The sequence below is a fragment of the Muntiacus reevesi genome, chromosome 2, assembly GCF_963930625.1.
Source record: "Muntiacus reevesi chromosome 2, mMunRee1.1, whole genome shotgun sequence".
In the NCBI taxonomy this organism is placed as follows: domain Eukaryota; kingdom Metazoa; phylum Chordata; class Mammalia; order Artiodactyla; family Cervidae; genus Muntiacus; species Muntiacus reevesi.
The window spans coordinates 110263135-110283855 of record NC_089250.1 but is presented as its reverse complement, the minus strand read 5'-3'; the positions used below and the strand labels follow the sequence as shown (position 1 = coordinate 110283855).

The 20721-nt window shown below is 46.6% G+C and overlaps 1 protein-coding gene across 1 annotated transcript in view; it reads right to left on the bottom strand.

Moving 5' to 3' along the window:
* LRMDA (leucine rich melanocyte differentiation associated) overlaps window positions 1-15861 on the bottom strand; it is a 1142706-nt gene extending 1126845 nt beyond the window's left edge. The window contains exons 1-2 of the mRNA XM_065922685.1: window positions 15741-15861; window positions 9010-9110 (exon numbers count right to left, since the gene is read on the bottom strand). Of these exons, the coding sequence (XP_065778757.1) occupies window positions 9010-9110; window positions 15741-15770 (131 nt within the window). The 5' untranslated portion in view covers window positions 15771-15861. The remainder of the gene's footprint in view (window positions 1-9009; window positions 9111-15740) is intronic.
* Between the last annotated feature and the right edge of the window lie 4860 nt (window positions 15862-20721).

The window sequence follows — 20721 nt, the reverse complement described above, 5'->3', positions numbered from 1 at the left end:
GGTGAGAGTGCAAAGGCGAAGAGAAAGCAGCTGGGACAGAAGAGAGCTTTTATGGGGAAAGTCTCGGTCAGGGAGCATTTGTAGTTATCACATCCCTGCAACTAAACACAGACACCCAGCAAAAAAGCGTAATCGCTCCCCTTTCATCACAAAGGGGCAGGAACAGCTGGAATCACCAACACGGCAGTCCCTGAGGAGACAAGAGGAGCAAGGCTTTTCACAGGGTGGGTGTGTGCATGCAAGTGAGTGCAAGTCAAGTGCGCGCACGCGCACACACACACACACACACACACACACACACACACCTTCTTTTCCCTCCAGAACCAAAAGTCATGCACACAGTCATCTGTCTCAAGGTTCTTCATCCCGAGGCTGCAACAGCAGAGCCATGGCAAATGCTAAGCCCCTTCTTCCTCTGACAGCAGCCATGGCCATCTAAGGCACACCCAGGGTGGGACAGAGGTGGTGGTGATAAAAGGGATGAGGTCTCTGGGAACCCTCAACTCCCAGCCGACCCAGGCCTCACAAGGTCTTTGTACATCAGGAAGGCTTGGAAGAAACTGGAGAGAAAAGGAAATGTAACAGACAGAGGTCTAAGGCTTCTTTGGTCTCCAACCTGGAGCTGTAGGAGCCACTCTGATCCTGCTTCTGTGAATTCTACAGGTCATTTGTGATTTTAAAAAACAAACCTCCCTTGTTGTGGGGGGGAGGGGAATGACTGCCCATCTTCAAAGAAAACACTGATTTAAATCATGAGAGGCAATCTAGAATAACTGTTAAGCTGAAGTCAAACCACAGGAGCCATTTAATCCCAGCTCTCCCATTTAACCATCAGTGTGATCTGAGGGAGATTTCTTCCTTTATCTGGGCCTCAGTGGCTCCATATGTAAAAGGCTGGTAGAAAGACAATGAGCTGACACCCAGTAGGTGTTCTGCCCAGCCTTACTCAGCATGTAGCAAGTACTCCATGACACCGGTTCTGTGTTAATAAGAAAATAAACATGATGACTGGAATCACTTATTTGATCCCTTGTCCCTGGACTCCTTTGCACAACCTAGCAAGTCACCTCTGGGTACTGATCTACAGGGCTGCTTTCTTTCATGAAGCGAGCCATTCCAAAGCTCTCTCTGACAGGACCCAGAGGTCCTCCTCGACATGGTGCAGCTGGCATGGCAGAGGGAAGGCTCTTTTGTCCAAAGCTGTCTTACACCCTGAAAGACACTGAGCACTCCAGGCCTCACCCACTAAATGCTCACCCCATCAACGCGATAGAACCTCATGGTTTAGAAGATGCAAGATCAGAGAGTAGAGAGTCTGAAAGGGTTAGGCTCACCTGCCTCTCCCCCCACCTATTCCCTCAAATCACCACCCTGACAACACAGCAGCATCACCACGTGCACAACGATGACCTCAGAGCAGAGAGCAGGGCAGAGGGAGAGGCGAGAGCAGCGGGGGAGGGCAAGTTCCAAACAGCTCAGGGAGAGAAACTTGACAAAGAAAGGAAACCCAAGATTCTGGGTTTCCAGTCCAGTGGTGAAGATTACACACTTTCAGAGCAGGGGGTACAGATTCAATCTCTGGTCTGGGAACTGAGATCCCACAGGCCACAACGTGAGACTAAAAAAAAGAAAAAGAAAAAAAGAAAAAATAAACCCAAGATTCTGAAGGAGTTAAATGGGTGAGATGAGAAATGAAAGGCTTTCACTTAAAATGTCTAGGAATTTCTCATCCTGGAGGCAACTCTGTAGGAAACATGGAAACAAAGTTTATGAAAGCCCTTTCTAAACCACACTGCAAGTCATAGCTGCAGGGAGCAGCACCATTTCTAAGAAAGCTGAACCTCGGGAAAGCCCCATGGCCTCTCGGACAACTCTCACCAATTGCCCACCACCTCCTCAGCTTGGTCTTATACGCTAAGGCTCAATACCCCCATTTTCTGGCCAATAGATGGAAATCTGCAAAGTCAGGACATTTTGAGGGGAGAGAGGCAGGAAAGTACTTCTGCAGTGGCCTGCTACCCACTCCCTTCACCATCTTCCCTCCCTCTCTGTTTTACTTGAAGCTGGTTTTGGTAATAACACAGTCACAAAGGGCTTCCCCGATGGCTCAGAGTGTAAACAACCTGCCTGCAATGCAAGAGACACAGGAGATCCAAGTTCAGTCTCTGGTTCGGGAAGATCCCCTGGAGGAAGACATGGCAACCCACTCCAGTATTCTTGCCTGAAAAATCCCATGGACAGAGGAGCCTGGCAGGCTGCAGTCCTACAGGTCACAAAGAGTTTGACACAACTGAGCAACTAAGCATGCATGCAGAGTCACAAAGGTCACTTCAGAAAGTCCCGTAAGTCAAGGAAATATAAGTCTTGCTACTGAGACATTAAATATTACCTGCCAGCTCATTTTCCACTTCACCTTTTGACTGTATGTTCAGCTGGTAGTTAGAGACACTAGACTGGCCAATGATATTTTTAGAACCAAATAAAAAACGTGTGGGGGGGCTACTTTTCAGAGCATTGCCCAGCTCAGAGAGAACACAGCTTCTAATATGTAGACCCGGCCTCCTGTAATCATTCAGGGCTTATCAAGACCCTAGAACTGTTGTGAAAATTCATTAACAGTTTCTCTTACTAAACCCTGTCATTCCCATCATCATCTCTTCCTCTCAAGTTTCACCAACAAGAGCTCTGTTGCCACCCCCACTCCAGTATCAATGAGTTCCCCAAGTAAGACCACTATATTTGGATTTTGAAAACAAGTATGAACAAGGCCCCTGCTGGCAAAGAAATGGTTTTATGAAGACCCAATACCAACAGAACATGCCCTTCGAGCTGTTCTCCTAAGAGTCTAGGCAGGGAACTCTCCCTTACTCGTTCCTACTGTAATTTGAACACAGGAATGCTTCTAGTTGGGAATGATGAAAAATGTGTGTCAGATGAAGTGGGTTTAGCCTATGCAATGTCAGACAGTTGGCAAACCAAGGTATTTGTACCAGTTTGAAGAGGCTAGGCTATGCTGTATTAAATATTCTGTCTTACAAGACAAATTTCTCATTTACAATCTATGTCCAACATAGATCAGCAATGGAGTCTGGCCATTTATGGTCAGAACCCAAGACTGACAATCATAGCAAGCAGAAGAGAAAGTTGCAAATTATGTGCTGGCTCTTAAAGTTTCTGCCCACTGTCATACCAAAGGGTACAAAGGTGTGCAAACATACCACATGCAGAAAGAGGAAATCCTGAATGTTTGTGAGGAATCCCAATGACTATCAGAGAGTGAAATGGCCCTTATGGACAGTCAAGGGTGGATTTTTAGCTTCACTAGTGCCATGTTTAAGAACTAACCTTGGCTACACTTACTTAAGACCTATTATTTGACTAATTTGTTAAGTGCTTTACACAGTTGGCTTCCCTGGTGACTCAGATGGTAAATAATCTGCCTGCCATGCACGAGACCCAGGTTCAATCCCTGGGACAGGAAGATCCCCTGGAGAAGGGAATGGCTACCCAATCCAGTATTCTTGCCTGGAGAATTCCATGGACAGAGGAGCCAGGCGGCTACAGTCCATAAGTCGCAAAGCCTCAGACGTGACTGAATGACTAAACTGACACTTTACACAATTACACATTCAACATTTTTGTAAGTAGCCCAAGGGCAGTTAAACAACTAGTGAAAGACAGTCATAAGATTTCAAGACAGGATGGTCTGACCACAAAGCCTTGGTTCTTTTCATTCCACTGCCCATTTTCCCAACTGGGAAGCAAGCTAACAGGCCCAGTTCTGCCCAGCTGTTAGTAAACAGGCATAGATGTGGTGGTATGTTCATCCTCAAAGATCTGACAATGCACCTAGTGTCCACCTCTCTGCCTGGTGGGAAGAACAGAGTCACAATTTTACTGGAGCTGCCCAAGTCCCCAGTCATCACTGTCATCCTTGACAAAGTCAGAGAAGCAGCAAGCTATCACCTAAGACATTCTCTCCTAAGCAATTCTCCCATCCAGAGATGGTGGAGATCCGTCTTACATTTACCAGAGTGATGCTAAGTAAGATGCAACTGCCAATAAATTTTAAAATGTAAGTTTCCTGTTTCCATAGATCAATTAAGCCCTCTCAGTTTCATTGTCATATGACACAGGTGTGTTTATCACTGTGTGCCATGGGAATTCTGCTCTGCCCACTGTGTTCACAAGCTCAGGGGGCAACCTACTCAGGGCCCATGGGGGAGAGAAACGAGCCACCAGAGAGAATACTGTCCTTTCCCAGTTCAGGGGGAAGCAAAATGAAAGCTGCAACAAACTATTACCAAGTTCTCTTTTCCTTGATCAAGGAACCAGCACTGGTGATGGCAGAGGATTCTCTGTATTGAACAGAGAAGTAAAATATGAAAACCTCAAAAGGAAAAAACAAACAAACAAACAAGAATAGTTACAGGAAGAGTTTGGGACAATGGATATTCAAATATTCCTGGTAGCATAAATTGGTATCACCTCTCGGGGGCAACTTGCCACCTGTATCAAGGCCTTCTGACTATTCTGTCCCCAAGAATTTGCCCCAAACAACTAATCAGAGATATTCATCAGTGAGTATCACAATGAAATTTATAAGAGAGATTTATAACAGTAAAAATATGGAAACAATTTAAATGTCCAACAATAAGAAATAAGAATTGGGAGGACTGATGCTGAAATTGAAGCTCCAATATTTTGGCCACCTGATGTGAAGAACTGATTTATTGGAAAAGACCCTGATGCTGGGAAAGACTGAAGGCAGGAGGAGGAAGGGGATGACAGAGGATGAGATGGTTGGATGGCATCACCAACTCGATGGACATGAGTTTGAGCAAGCTCTGGGAGTTGGTGATGGACAGGAAGCCTGGTGAGCTGCAGTCCATGGGGTCACAAAGAGTTGGACACGACGGAGCGAATGAACTGAAGTGAAGAAATAAGAAACTATTAAAACCTGTAATGCAGTATTTATTGAGATGGGAATATGCTTCCAACACAATGTAAGCAACAGCATCATTTAAAAGATATTTGGCATCATGAAACACCCAAGACAATAAAATGTTAACAATGGAGATTCCTGGGTGGTAAGATTATTAGTGAAAATTTGAGAGAAAGAGGGTTTCAGTCATACCCTTCTGGTTTTCCCAATATTTCTACTGGGAAATATGGTTTTATTATTTAGCAGATTGTCTTCAAAAAATAAAATCTAAAGTACACTCTCATGTAGATATAAACATTGGATGGATACGTGATCATTAACGTATCCAAGTGCAAGGGACACAACTTCACTCCTCTGGACTATTACCTAATAAGCTTCCTAAATCCTCTGTGGCCATTACAGGGGAGATGGCAGGACCCTACCTACCCCTGGGAACCATGTCCAGAGAGCTGGTCCCAGTTCATTGTCTTTGTGGCTCACCTGGGTCTCATCCAGTCATAATAGGAAGAATGAGATCCGAGTTGAGAGAGTAGGTATGTCTGACTCTTTTAGGGGAGCCAGGAATTTTATTTAGACCTTTGTCTTGCTTCTCTTTCCAACCTATCAGGGAACATACTGGGTCCAGGGACTTTCATCCTCCCAGGACAGAGTCACAGAAGCAAGACAGCCTCAATTTCTGAGACTTTCTGCATAGAGAAGTAACCAGTCTACTACTGTACAACCCAATCAAGGGAGGGATGGATTCATAGCTAATGCAGGGGAGAAGACCCTGAGGTGTAATGGGAAGAAAAAAATATGTTTCAGAGCTTATAAATCCATAACCACCCTCCCCTCCAGCATGAATGGGTAGCCATAGAGCAAATCTGCAGAAACATCACTTTCATGAATGAAATTAACAATGATGGTGAATGGCTTTGAATTAAGAGCAAGACAACAGAGAAGGATGACCTGATCGTGAGTAGTTAACTGAAATCTAGTGCCTCTCTTTTAACTAACATCTTGGCAAGAAGTAATACAAATCTGGCCCCATGAGAAATTCTCATGTTAGTATATACATGGACTAACTCTGCAGGATGACAAAGATCAACTACCAGTAGTTACCAGTGCAGGTGGGACCCAGGAGGCAACAGACATAAATGCAAGGGAGAGTTTTTCCTTGGTTACAGGTTTGTTCCTTCTAAAGATTGTGTCATGTGTACTATTAAATATTTTTAAATGAATAAGCAGAACTCCTTGCCTAAAAACAAGCTGCAGTCTAAAGCACAAACAGACTGCAGCTGATTCTGTGATTTATGGGAGTAGCAAAATTTGTATTAGCGGTTATGGCTCCATTTAAGGCAACACCCTGACATGACTCTCTGGATGAGATAAGGAAGCCTGCAGAGATGTCCTGTAAAAAGGAGGCGAGGTGGGGGGGGGGGGGGGGGTGTGATTCTTCCAAACATAACAAAGTGAGAAGAATTTTGTGTTTCTGAGGATAGCCCTGGAAAGAAGATACGGGACATGGAAAGCAGAGAAAGTGGCTGGGAAAGAGGGGCACCTGATCACATGCAGGAGACCTGATCCTGATGAGAGGAACAGCCAGGGAGAGACTCTCCAGGTCAAGGGAGCACCCAGAAGACTTCAGGAACAACGCTATCCCAGCATCTCCTGCTGCACGCAAAATTACCACCCTATCTCTCCTGGTACACTTTGAACTGGCATAATAAACAGTAATGTAGTACTGAGCTTCAAGGTAGATGAAGGGGGTGTCGAGAGTGGGACCAGATAGGCTGCCAAGAGGGCGAACAGAAGATAGAGCAGAGAGTTAAAACCACAAGCTATGGTAAATCCAGGTGCAGAGCAAATATAGGGTGATATACTCCCCGCCAAATCCCATGGAAATGACAAGACAGGACTGGGAAGAAACCTTTTACAAAAGGTGGGATGGGGATCCGCAGTATTTCCTCTGGATATGATGATCCCTTCAGCCTGGTAGGAATCACATTCCCACTTGTGTGGTAGGTAAGTTCATGATCTTTCTCTTCCCTTCTCCCTTTCTCTCCCCAAAGAGGAATTAGGTAAGCGTCTAAACCATCTTTGAATTTTTATCCAACTGAAGGCAAAGGACCTGCATAAGCTTACATCTTCCTCTGACACCCAAGAGAAACAGTGCCACCTCCCTTGCCCCCAAGTTAGGTAAATCAGACCATCAGAGATGAGTCAATCTCACCATAACCACATCAAGTCAGAGTTACTCTTCTGCATTCTGGTCTGTAACTCCTTCCAGCTTACCCAAGTCCTAATATAAACCCTTCCATGAGACCTCACCCCTCCATGGCTCATCCCTGCCCCAACCCAGCTACAACTCACACATTGACCACAGCACAAGAACAGGTTCGGGACCAGATCTTTTGAGGGATCATTCCTCAGACTTGACACTTACAAAAACTCTTCTCTCAACAAAAATTTAACAAAAGTCTTAATTCCTCTCTTTTTTTAAACCAACCTCCTTTTCACAAAATTTTCCTGCCTCCAGGCCCCATCATTTCCAATGATAAATCCTTAAAGATCCAGCCTCTCAGAGCCAAGAACCACTTCTCATCAGAGAGGCAGGGTCCCATAATGTGACAAAGACGGCTCTGTTTCCTCAGACCTGACAGCCCAGTCCCATGACCTGTGACTGCTCATACCCCCTCCCAGGGCCCAGCCTCCTCAAACCCACATCCGGGCTCCTAGCAGCAAGGCAGCCACTGCCTAAGTGAAAAGCCCCAAACACCCAGAGGCCCGTCACATGAGAGGAACCCTCTGCCCAAGCCTACGCTGGGGAGCTGTTGAAGGTGCACACGTGTCTCAGGCACCATCAGTTGAGACTGTATTCTGTCCCCTTCTTGGGCAGGGACCAAAAACCATCCTTCATTTGTTCAGAGTCCGAGTTTATCTGGCACCCTCTCACCACTCTGTGTTACTCTGTGACTTTTCCGTTTCCACATCTTCTCAGAAGCCCACAAACCCCTTGAGAGTCAGGCAGCACACTGCGCCCACTCCCTTCTAACACGATTCCCTGGACACCCGGAGACGATGCATCTCAGCACAGCCATGAGCTCCTAAGCACCAGCCCATGAAGCTCTGCTGGAAGTCCCTTCCACCCTCTGGTGCCTTAAAGCCCCAAGCTTTGTTCATCTTCACTGGAATCTGTAATGCTCGAGTGTCCTGCTTTGGAGAGAAGAGCCTCCACACTGTGGAGGAAGTAAAGTACCGGAGCCCTGGGGTGGAACTGCAGCTCCTCATCTGTCCTTCCACCTGGAGACAGTCTGTTCCATCAGAGGCTAGCATGGCTCTCAAGGAGACACTTAGGAAAAAGCTCTGCGTGGAACCACCTCCTTAGGAAAAGCCACCATCCGGATCCCCCCCCCCCCATTTATCCCACTGATACCTGCTTTCCAAGAACCTCCCAGCTCCCTCCCCAGAGTCCCCAAACCAGTTACAATTCAGCACCTTTTAGGAAGAAATAACTGTTTTCTCCATTGGAATAATATATACAATCGCACTTACCTTCTCTGCCAAGTCTGGAACAGTTGTTTGAGCTTCCCTCCCACCTACCCCATGCCAACAGCATTGGAATTACTTTGAAATACCATCTGGGAGAAATCATCATCACAAATATTTAAAGTTTCAATTCATAAAAAGGCAAAGAAAATAAAAGAAGAACACATACACTCTACCTGGGATTCAGCAAATCTTTGGGCAACAGGGTCATCCACAAAAGCATCCCTAAATGCCCCCAACACACCTGCTGGTTCTCTCTCTTCCTCTCCAAGAGTTTTCTAATATGACGCATGGACCTCAGTGAGGAAGGAAAAGAACAAAGTGACACTGATGGCCCTCTGGAGGGACACACGTGAGCCAGAGGACACTCACACTCACTGTTTTCTGGGCACAAGAGGGGAGCCAGAGGACCCTGTGAAGCAGAGTCACACCTTTGGCATTCCTTTCGAGACCTGGGCTGTTTGGTTTTTATCTGCAGGCCTTCACCATGGGCCCTGGGTCTCCCAGGCCTGGTCTGTCTCATGAAGGTTACATACCTCAGAAGGTTAAAGCTCAGATCAAGCCTCTTTGCAAAGTGTCCACAGTCCCTGCCGAGGTGCTCTGGAATCTCTCTGCAGTCCTGGCCTATGTAGGACACCTGGAAATTAAAATGGAACAGAAACAATGTGGCCAACGGAAATCACCCAGCTGGTCAAGGCCCGGCGTCACTGATCCGATGATTGCTTCCACAACTTGAAACACGCACTCCGCACACAGGAAGACCCCATCTGTGGCTGTTTCCCTGTTCAAGTCAGCTTTGGGACTTGGCTTCAGGGATTCTGCCAACAGCTCCCCTTTCTTGGTACACTTAGCATGATGGAGACTAATCCCGGCACGAGGGAAATTGGACTGAAATTGGCCGGATTCAGAGGTCCAAAAAACACCCCAGCCTCAGAGCACGCTGATATAATCACAGCAACCAGCCTCCTGCTCAGGGGCCTTCCCAACAGCTGCCCCTCTGGCTCTCCTGCTCCCTCTCTTCGGCTGCCCCCTCCCCCAAATACCCTGTTATGCACATTACCTCATAAAAGGCACAGCAGATGCACTTACCAGCATTCAACCTGCAGGGTGCTGGAACAAATAGGGTTGGACAAGAAAACCTCCCCAGACCGCCAATCCCATCCTATTACCACCATGTATAAAACGTCCTCCGAACTCTGAACAGAGCCGACTTGAAGGCGACAGGGCAACGATGGGTAGCCAGAGCTTTCAAGACTGTCCTCCAGGGAGCCCTTGGCAATCAACCCCATTCTGCTGGCAGAGGTGTTCCCTTAAGCATTCTTTTACTTACTTTTATTATTATTATTTACCTAGTGTATGCCCAAATATTAGGAGGCTGAACTGAAATTTGATCCCAGAATTTCTGACTGGGAGGTCAGAGGGCTTTCTCTCTGCTCCAAGCACCGAGGTTTTGAAACCTATTTTTACAGGTAGCAGTGAGGGCAGGACTGGCAACTAATTCCAAAACCAGTAAGACAAACCAGTGACCAGTCAGCAGTGGGTCACACTACATGATGCTTTCCCACAAAAGGAGCCCATCCTCAATTGCTCAGCAGAAATTCCAGCTCCTTACAAGGCTACAGCCTTGATCCTTTTCACCTTGCAAACCTTCGTTCTTCCACATACAGACAAAACGTCCTGGAATGAGAGAAAGGTGTCCAAAGGGGTGGAGGTAGGGATGGAGGGGTTGTGATTCCCAATTGAGAATAAGAATATGGTGGCCATCTTGCATCTTCAGTATTACATTAAAATGGTTAAAATTAGGTTATGAATTACTAATACCCTGACCATCGTAGAACTATACAACTGCACTTTCATATGGCTCCACCTAAAACAAGTCACACTGCACCCTGGCACCCTCAATTTTTCAAGTCATCTCTCAACCCTTTCTTATCCAATGGGGACCAATTGCTGACAATATAATATCCTGTGTTCACTATCCTTCAGTAACTTCATTACTGGAAGATACAAAATGGGGAGAAAAGACAGGAAAAAAAATAGCTGATTCCAATAAAACAATTTTGACTCAGAAAGATACAGACTAAAAACTAAAGGGCTGTAAGTTCATTATGGTAATCTCTCCCCTCTCTACCTAAGAGCCATCTATCTCCTCGTATAACAAATTAAGTTCTGCTTCCAAGCAAAGATAAAGGATTCTCCAGAGAGACTGGAGAATCTAGGGACTTCATTCAGCTGCTCACCATCAGCAGCTGCTTCTGCATTATATGTTCACACTGACCCCTAGGCCCATGGCACTCACCTGAAAACCTATCCCTTACCCATCTTGTACATATCAAAATCATTCAAGATCTCCATTATATATGCAGCAGAGAGGCTGAGCTTTCAATGTGGAAACTGAGTTCTTTCCTCATGGGTTACAAGGTTTTAAATTTAGCAGGGACTCAGTCAAAATCCCTCATGCTTTATATGAGGAAACTAAGACTCCAGAGGCCTGCCCTGCATAGTACATCTTCTTAAGGAGAGTCTGGACCACGTTCTGCACCAGGAATAAAGACGTCCAATATGGAGGCCATGGAATTCTTAAATATGCACATGACAATGTGGATATTCTTGATCAACAAATGCCAGCTATCTATTATCATGTTTTGGCTTCAAAATGAGTCTTGTTAGCTGAAAGATCTAGAACTACCTCATGATGCCATGTTGAAGGTCCCAGAAGAGCGTTAGAGCCTGCAGAAAGAGGAATATTTGCTCCCTTTTATCTTCTGTAGAATTCCACTTCAGAGTAAACAAACATTAAGGACAATTACCACCATGAAGCATTCAACCACTCACAACATGTCTGACAAAACTTCCATTAGCTTGTTTTATTCCATGATCTTAAGATCACAAAGTGTCCTGGGTGGCTCAGCGGTAAAGAATCCACCTGCCAAGCAGGAGACATGGGTTTGATCCCTGGGTCAAGGAGAAGGAAATGGCAACCCTCTCCAGTATTCTTGCCTGGGAAATCCGAGGAACCTGGCAGGCTACAATCCTTGGGGTCGTAGAAGAGTTGGAAATAACTGAGAGACTAAACAACAACATTACAGTATCCCAGGAGAACCAAACAAAGCACAATTTGCTCCTATTTCACAGAGATGAGGACCAAGTCCCCAAAATTTGCTAAGAACACCAACTTGATAAGCCATGTCTATGTTTGGACCACCCTCATAGTAAACTGGAAGCTTTTTGAGATGTGAGTTAAGTCAACCATGCTGAAGGGTTCAAATTGGCTGGAAAAGGCTTAAAAGCAGCAAGCAGTCACTGCCAGGCACGGCAAACAACACTCATAATGAGAGGAGAGACTTCTTTAAGAAGTGCTCCTGAGTGGAAGACATTATATCTTAGGATGTCAGGAGACTTCTTGAAGCATGGACCACCTAACATAAAACAGGAAACTAGAAGAGCTAGACCAAAAATAGCCTGTGTCTTCACCAAACAAGAGAAGGGATGTAGAGCTTAACAGATTTAGATGCCACCGAAGCAAGATCCCACCCAAAATGAGAAGGCGCTGCATTTAGTCAATTATCTTGATTTTGAGTGAAATGAAGAACAAAGTTTCATACTTTTAGTTTGCCTATCATATGTAATATGTACCCCCAAGACTTCGACCATGTGGAATTACAATATAAAAGGACACCATTACCAGAGAAATGAAAGCATATCAAGTTCAAGACCCCTACAGAGAGTAACACCAGAAAGAAAAATAATATCTTGGCAGGATCTCTACATGTACACACACTCAGCTCCTCTGAGCAGAAGCTGCAGAAAATTACCAAACTGCAAGACATGGAAGGTTTCTCTTTGCAGTTGGGATAGTCTGGCTCACAGATTTTTGGAATGGGGGGAGTGTTGTCAGTAGTCAGATTGAAAGGAGGTTATTTCAGGATGCCTGCCCCCACTTAGAGGTGAGGCATCCTTAATTTTAGATTTGCAGTACTGGCAGCTCCATGAATAGAAAGAACTCTGGTCATGAATCAGCATCCCTGTGCTGCTACTTAACTAGTTGCACCCACCTTGGGTGGGTCACAATCTCATAGACTCTGTTTCTTCTTCTATAAACTAGTTAAACACTAACCACCTCCAAAAGGTGTTAAGAATAATGTAATAACTCATATTTATTAAAAGCCTCCCACCTGGCTCTTAACTAGTCAGTTCAGTTCAGTCACTCAGTCGTGTCCGACTCTTAGTGATCCCATGAACCACCGCACGCCAGGCCTCCCTGTCCAGCACCAACTCCTGCAGTCCACCCAAACCCATGTCCATTGAGTGGGTGATGCCATCCAACCATCTCATCCTCTGTCGTCCCCTTCTCCTTCCCTCAATCTTTCCCAGCATCAGGGTCTTTTCAAATGAGTCAGCTCTTCCCATCAGGTGGCCAAAGTATTGGAGTTTCATCTTCAGCATCAGTCCTTCCAATGAACACCTAGGACTGATCTCCTCTAGGGTGGACTGGCTGGATCTCCTTGCAGTCCAAGGGACTCTCAAGAGTCTTTTCCAACACCACAGTTCAAAAGCATCAATTCTTCTGCACTCAGCTTTCTTCATAGTCAGCTCTCACAACCATACACGACCACTGGAAAAACAATAGCCTTGACTAGACGGACCTTTGCTGGCAAAGTAATATCTCTGCTTCTTAACATGCTGTCTAGGTTGGTCATAACTTTCCTTCCAAGGAGTAAGTGTCTTTAATTTCATGACTGCAATCACCATCTGCAGTGATTTTGAAACCCCAAAAAATAAAGTCAGCCACTGTTTCCACTATTTCCCCATCTATTTGCCATGATTTTAGTTTTCTGACTTTAAGCCAACTTTTTCACTCTCCTCCTTCACTTTCATCAAGAGGCTCTTTAGTTCTCCACTTTCTGCCATAAGGGTGGTGTCATGTGCCTATCTGAGGTTACTGATACTTAACTAGTCAATCCTCATTAAATAGGCTCATGAGTCACATTTTATCCTCATTTTATTTATGTTACAGGAATGAAATAAGTTAACATATTTAAAGCCCACAGCCTTGTCCTTGGCACCTAGTGGCCACTAGGTAGTTGTTAGTGAATCACACCAGTATTCCTGTGGAAGGGGTTTTTTATTCCCATGTCTCTCCGGTATAAGATTTCAGTATCCCAATTCCAAGTCTGCATTTGTGTCTGCATTTGTATTAATGCCATTACTATAATTGTCCTAAGCTAGTGAAGAAGGAAGACTGAGGCCTTCGTGCTGAATATAAATGATGCATTCATGCCAACAGAAGGCCAAATGGAGTCAGATCCATGTTGAAACTTTGTAGAGAAAAATGGAGGGAGGACAGCAACATCCCCAAGCATGTGGTGTTACAGGTTTGAGCAACTCCTCAAACTCAGGACCACAGCCATCAGGCCACAGCAGCATCAAAAGCAATGACCGAGTTTCAGCAAACATCATCCATTTCATTGTTTATTTTAATTTTATGGGTATTATTGTTTTCGCTTTTACACTTAAGCCATCCCTTTTGGGGGGTTTATAGCTCTCTAAATATGAACTTAGAAAAAGTTTTATCTGGTTTTATGATTGTATACTTAAGTAATATTGAAATAAAAGCAGTAACAGTGTTGGCTCATGAGAAGTTTCCTCCCCCCACCCTTTAGAAGGATCCCAAGTTTGAGAAGGACCATGTGATACACATTCAAGGTGCTACATCTTATAATGGCTGCTAGAGGCAGAACATTAAAAAGACCTAAAGCCCTGAGCCACCACTCAGATTCACTGACCTTGGACGTTTAGAATACCGGGCACCTATGACACAAGGGCATTTTCCCCAACTTGCCTGCTCAGCTCTTCCCCTGGCAGCTCCATTTGTTTAGAACAGTCCCCAAGGGACCAAAATGCCTCACTCACAGGTCACTGCCCTTGGGCTGTTTGGGATGGGCTAAATTCAAGGGGCTCAAGAGAAAAACTAATAAATAAAACTGAGCTGTGGAAATAGAGGATGAGAAAGAGAAGCACAGGAAGGTTGGCAGGCCCATGTCAAGTCTTCCATGAAGCTGGAAGCAGCTACACCCAGAGACTCCTGGCTCTGAAATGCAGAGACCTAGGTTCTGAGGGTCAGGGACCCGGCTTGGGCAGAGGCCCTTTCCTCTAGCCCTTCCTTCTGCAGCCTTATTAACTCCCAGAAAGTCCCTTTTCCCTGCCAGCTAAAAAAGACATTTCATTTTAACCTCTTTCCCAGGCTAGTACCTCCCTGGCCTACTAACTCCTGAACTCTAAGAAGGGAGAAACATTCCCTAAGCCCAAAGTAATCTCAAAATCTAATTGTGCCTGACACTACCTGCCTCAAGCAATCCAAGGGGAGAGCTGCAAAACCTCAGAACCATTTCTCTAGGGCATCCGGGAAAAGCAGGGGAGGAGGAGGGCTGGCTCATTCAGAGCTTATAAGGGACTCCTGGCTTCTCCAGCAAGTAAAAGGCACCTGGCCCCCCAGTAGTTGAGTCCAACCCTCCAGCAATGACTAAAAACAACTAACGCGTCACTTCAAGGCTGACAGTAAGTAAAGCTGGGTGTCTATCACCCCGGGTGGAAACTAGAGTGTTGCCATCCCCAAGGACGTCCGTTAAAGAAGTCAGGTGCCGAAATAAAACTGGAGCACTGTAGCCTTCTACCGGTCTTTGATAAGGGATCTAGGGTTAGGAACAGGAGCAAGTCTGCAGCGAAGCCCTGCAACCCAGCGCCTGCACGGTCGCATCGTGATTCTCACTGTGTCTTTCAGAGGCTCCTACCTCCGTTGTCGGGAAGAAGAAAAAGAAAACTCTAAAACTACCATTTCTATTTTACAACTGCGTTGGTGTAAAGACAAATATATCAAAACGTTTCTTTTAACAAGGTTCCTTTTTTCCTTCAGATTATGAAAGAAATTACAACTTTTTTGTGGGCTCGGAAAAGTACCATGGGTTGTGAGAGGTGCCCACTCCACCTGATGGAGAGGTCCGCTGGCTGGCCTCTGGTCACTGAGCGCTGGGGCTGGAGGGGTCCGGGCGACCTGAGGGTCTTCCCCCCTCTCCTCCCACCCAGGGGGTGCGCCAGGCGCAAAACCGCGTCTGTGCTCCCCTCAGGCCTGCCTCACTCCGCTGCTGCAGACGCAGCCCCGAGGTGGGGCAGGGAGCACCCGTCTGACCTCTGGACGCCGCTCGCCCCAGAGCTCCCTGCTCAGAGCGACCGTGCCCAGGAGGGGACGGGGTGGCCCCAGCGGACTTACTTGAGTTCCACTGACCACAAGCCCGGCCATGGCGACGGGGCGGGCGCGCGGTACCGAGTGCCGAGCAGGAGTGCGGTGGCAGCAGGCAGCTCGCGGCCGGCGCTTAGTTCCGCACTGGGCGGTCAGCTGACCCGGCGGAAGCCCGAGGCGCGGAACGAGCGTCGGAACCTCGGCTCAGTTGTGCGCCCGCCGCCCGCCCTGGGCCGGGCCTCGCGCAGGTGAGCCTCAGCCACCGCCCGGCACGCCGCAACAGGTGCCCGCCGCTCCTGCGCCCCCACCTCGGCGGGGGGCGGGGGAACCACCTGGCTTCTCGGTGCCCCACCCCCGGGCGTCCCAGGACCCTATCATTCAGGAGGGTTCAAGACAACAGGAATAGGTCCCCCATCTCACGCCCAGAGCCCTGCTGCGTTGGTGGGGGCGCACTGGAGGATAGTGGAGTGGGGAGGTCTCCCATCACGAGCTCCCCATCTGAACCGTTAGCCAGGAGCGTGGAGAGCTAGCTAGGACTTTCCTCTGTGTCACAATCCAGATTACATAACTGTCCTCAACTGCATGGAGGAGGGGCGTCTTGGTGGAAACTCCTCTCCCCAACTTTGAGGGGATGAGGGAAGGGGGATAGTTAAGAGAGTGAAAGGACACTTGATGGAGTTTCTGTTTGCATGGGAAGCAGGAGGAAATTGAATTCTTCTGTAAGTAAAGCACTGGCTCAGCTTGTCAAGCACACCCCGCTTGACACCCCGGGAAGAAAAGCCAAATGATGTTCCCAAATTTATTCTCTCATCTCACAGGGAAATGTTAAATGTGAGGATGCAAGTCATTGGAGGAGTCAGCTCTCCACACACACCTTCCCTGCATCTGGAAGTGAAGGGTGGCCTCTGCTGCCTCCTGTCTGGATGAAGTCAGACCCTGTGGGCACACCAATGGAAGTTCATGCCTGTCCTCCACTGAAAGGGCCCCAATTTTCTCCATGCCTGTTTTTGCCTTCACACCTCCATCACCAGGATGCACAAAGCTATTCAGTTCAGTCGCATCCAACTCTTTGCAACCTCATGGGCTGCAGTATGCCAGGCTTCCCTGTCCATCACCAATTCCTGGAGCTTACTCAAACTCACGTTCATCGAGGCATTAATGCCACCCAACCATCTCATCCTCTGTGGTCCCCTTCTCCTCTGGCCTTCAATCTTTCCCAGCATCAGGGTCTTTTCCAAAGAATCAGTTCTTTGCATCAGGTGGACAAAGTATTGGAGTTTCAGCTTTAGCATCAGTCCTTCCAGTGATTATTCAGGACTGATTTCCTTTAGGATTGACTGGTTAGATCTCCTTGCAGTCCAAGGAACTCTCAAGAGTCTTCTCCAACACCTCAGTTCCAAAGCATCAATTCTTCGGCACTCAGTTTTCTTTACGGTCCAACTCTCACATCCATACATGACCACTGGAAAAACCATATCTTTGACTGGACAGACTTTTGCTGGCAAAAAAAATTACCAGATTCCAGTTCAATTTCATGTATCACCCATCCCCTATTGCAACTGAGAGGCAGCCCAGCAGTAACTAGCCTTTCTACCCTCTCCTTTCTTCCAGTGGGCACTGGCACCATTTGAACAGAAAAGGGAAAACTGACTCCTGCCATGCCAGACTCCAGGTCTCATGGGCATTTCAAGTACCTCAGTTCAGTAGACTTATTGATGACTATAGCTTCCCACCTCCATCAAAGAGGGTGTTCACAGGCCTTTCCATTGTTCCTGTTTTATTACTCCATAGATCTAAACCTTAGATTTTAGAAAGCCCTAGTTGTTCAGTTGATGATGATGATTATGATGGTGGTTCAGCACTTTGTGGCCATCACAGCTGTCTCTCAGGCGTGGTGCTAATGCACTGTAACGTGCATCTTTATTGTCAGCATTCTGATGAGTAGGGGTGACTTCTGAGGGTTGACCCGCCTGCCCTTTCTCTCTGTTGGAAGGAGCAGACACAGTAGAGCTGTAAGAACACAGACTTGGTTGTGTTTACTTTGGGGGGCTCCAGGAAATGCTGTAACAAAAGGCCCCACTGGCCAAATAAGCAAGCTTGCCCTCCAGAGATAAGGGGGATCAAAGGGAATCTTCCAAGGCCTCTTGCCCTGGGCCAGCTCCTCCGGCTCCTCCCTCCTTCTCTGCTGGACGCACCCTCTCTGGTCCATTGTCCACTTTTGTCTGCCTTTCCTGCCTGAAAAAGAGGAAGTGATACTCTGCCCTCCCCGGGGACCTTTCCCCTTGGCCTTCCTAAAAGGGCTTTGACCCAAAGGAGACAACATGTGGAAATAAACTGAAACCTACTCAGAGATGAAACTGGAACCCCACTCTTCCCTCCCACCAGGAGGAGGGTGCCTAAGGTCATTTCATCCATGCCCCTGCCTCCATACATGGCCGTGTCTTCTGAGCACAGAAAGTCTGTTCTGCAGACCCTATCCACCAATGACACCAAAGTCAGCAGGGGTCTCTGGCACTTTTCCAAACCCCCTCACTGCAGTTCCCTTTTCTACACAGCCCCAGGGCTATCATTCTAAAAGCTGGATTTGACCCCACCTGAAATCTTTCAATGGCCTCCTCCCAATCTAATAATACAGCCCAAAGTCTTGAGCCCCAAATCATCATACTAATGTCCCTCAAGACCTTTTATATCCCATCAACCTTTACCCCTCCTGCCTCCTTTCCTACTTGTCTCATCCTCTGCTTACTTTTTAGTTGTTGGTTTTGCCTCAAATGCTTCTCCAACCACTCATCTCCTCTAAGTGAATACATTGGGAAGGCCAGTTGACTCCAGGGAGAGAGCATTGGGAAATCACAAAGAACAAAGTTCAAGACAGTTCATATTAAAGTTGGGCTTTAATGTTAGAAATGTAAATTGATAACAATAGGGAGCTATTGAAAGTTATTCAGCAGAGTGAAAATTTGTTTACCGTAATGGAGGAGGGCTCCTCTAGGAACACTGGATTCACCTCTCCTTATTCCCCTCAGCTTTGGGAAGTTAGTCTGCAGAACAGAGGAACAAGGAGGAGTGGGAGGGAGAGGAGAAGGAGAAAAAGTATCTGTATATCTGAATCAAGGAAGATTGGAAGAGTGATCAGGGCAGGGACATTCTTCTACCTCATCACCTTCTTAACCAAAAAGGGAAGTTTAATAGAAATAGCAAAAGGTTAAGTTTCTTCAGGTAACATGGACCTCCTTTTAGGAGGGGAGAGAGCAAACTCATATGCAGCTGGCCCAGAAGTGGGCAAATGATTCCCTTGGAACATGAGGAGTTTGCAGAAATCAACAGAGAGGCTGAGTCTTATTGAGGTTTCTCCCTGCATAAAACTCTTCCTGTCCCTGCCCCAGGAGCACCAAGGGGAAGGGAAGGTTCATGCAGTCATCCCAGGTTCATCCCACTCCTCAGCCAAGAGAGAGGGAGCTGGAGCACTCCCTGCCTCACCCATTTATATCACAGTCCCTCTGCCCCAGTTTCCAAAGGCTACGCCTCATGCCAGGCACTGGGGGCACACATTTCACAGACACACCCTCCAGGAAAGAGGTTCATACTCAGACATTTAAGGTACTATGTCAACATGAAGTGCTGTAATTGGGGTCCTATTTTCTGAAACCAAAGGTGAGACATGTAGCCCAATTTGTTCAGTACACTCAAGACGACCACAGGACAGAAAGTTCAAATCAAAGCTGGGCTAAATTCTGCAGTTCTAACATATGCATATGGAGAGTGAGAAGGCTCAACACATATAACTAGATACTTCCTTATCACCCTTGATGAAGAGGGCAATATTTTATTCCTACTGTCATCTTTGTTATTATTCTTCTTCTTTGGCAGACGAGGCCTTTTCCCCTAGAGTCCTTCCTCCGTCACATTCCTGGGGACAGAAAGGAAAATCCTGTTTATTTCCAATCAAGGGAGTTGATTCTAGTGTCGGCCAGAACCAGAGAAACAGGAACTGATTCCTTAAATCTTCCAACTCCAAGCATCAGCAGCGGAAAGAAAGACAGGGTCCAGTTAACAAAGTTTTATTTACATTCCTCCCTCTCCTTAACCAAATTTCTGATTGATCTCACCTCGTCTCTTTCAGGCCCAGCCTCTGAGCAGGTTAAGATGGCTGCTGTAATTAATCACACCCCAGCCCCTAGTTCAGACTCACCACATTCAGATTTCAATTAAAAAAAAAAGCGGGATGTCTGCATACAAAACGCTCTTTGTCGCTGAAGCAGATTCATCTCAGCCTAAAAGGGGCTGGGGAAGTGTAGGAAAGAGGGGGGTTTCCAGGGCCCTCTGGGCAGGTTGTACACACTAGTGGGATGACTTGAGGATGATCTATACTTCAGAACACCTCTCTGCTTTCCCATTCTGAACAGTTCATTTGTTTCATGTATATTAAATGTCATCATAATGTCTGGCATGAGTATTTGTTGCAGATATTAGTTTATTGTTATTATTTACTAGTATCCTAAATATAATTACTATTATTTAATTCTCAGCGCCTCCGATTTCTCTTCTCTTTAGATCTTAAAAGGTTCTGTTGTTGTCTCTCTGCTAAAGTGCAAATATTCACCAGGAGCAGAGAAAGGAGCAGGTTTGGGGAAGGGGTGTGGGAAGGAGCTTCTGCTTTCCTTCTGTGATTTCTGCAACCTGCACTTACTACTTCTGTAATTAAAGACAAGACAGGAGGAGAACAGCAGGGGAAAAAAAATAAGAATTTACAAATGAGACTGCTATCTACTGATGTCTTACCATTATTTTCACAAATCCTGAAGATAGCAGTGAAAAACAAATCATATTCCCCAATTTGCCTGGAACTTGCCAGATACTCCAGGCCCTTAGCTGAGCTCAGGAGAGAGGCATCCCTGATGTGGCGACAGGGATTCAGATTTGGAAAGGGAAAGGAATCCTTGACCAGGTGACACTGCTGGACTTTATACTGGCCGGTGGGAAAGAAGGGAGCAGGGTCTAAGGCCCAGTG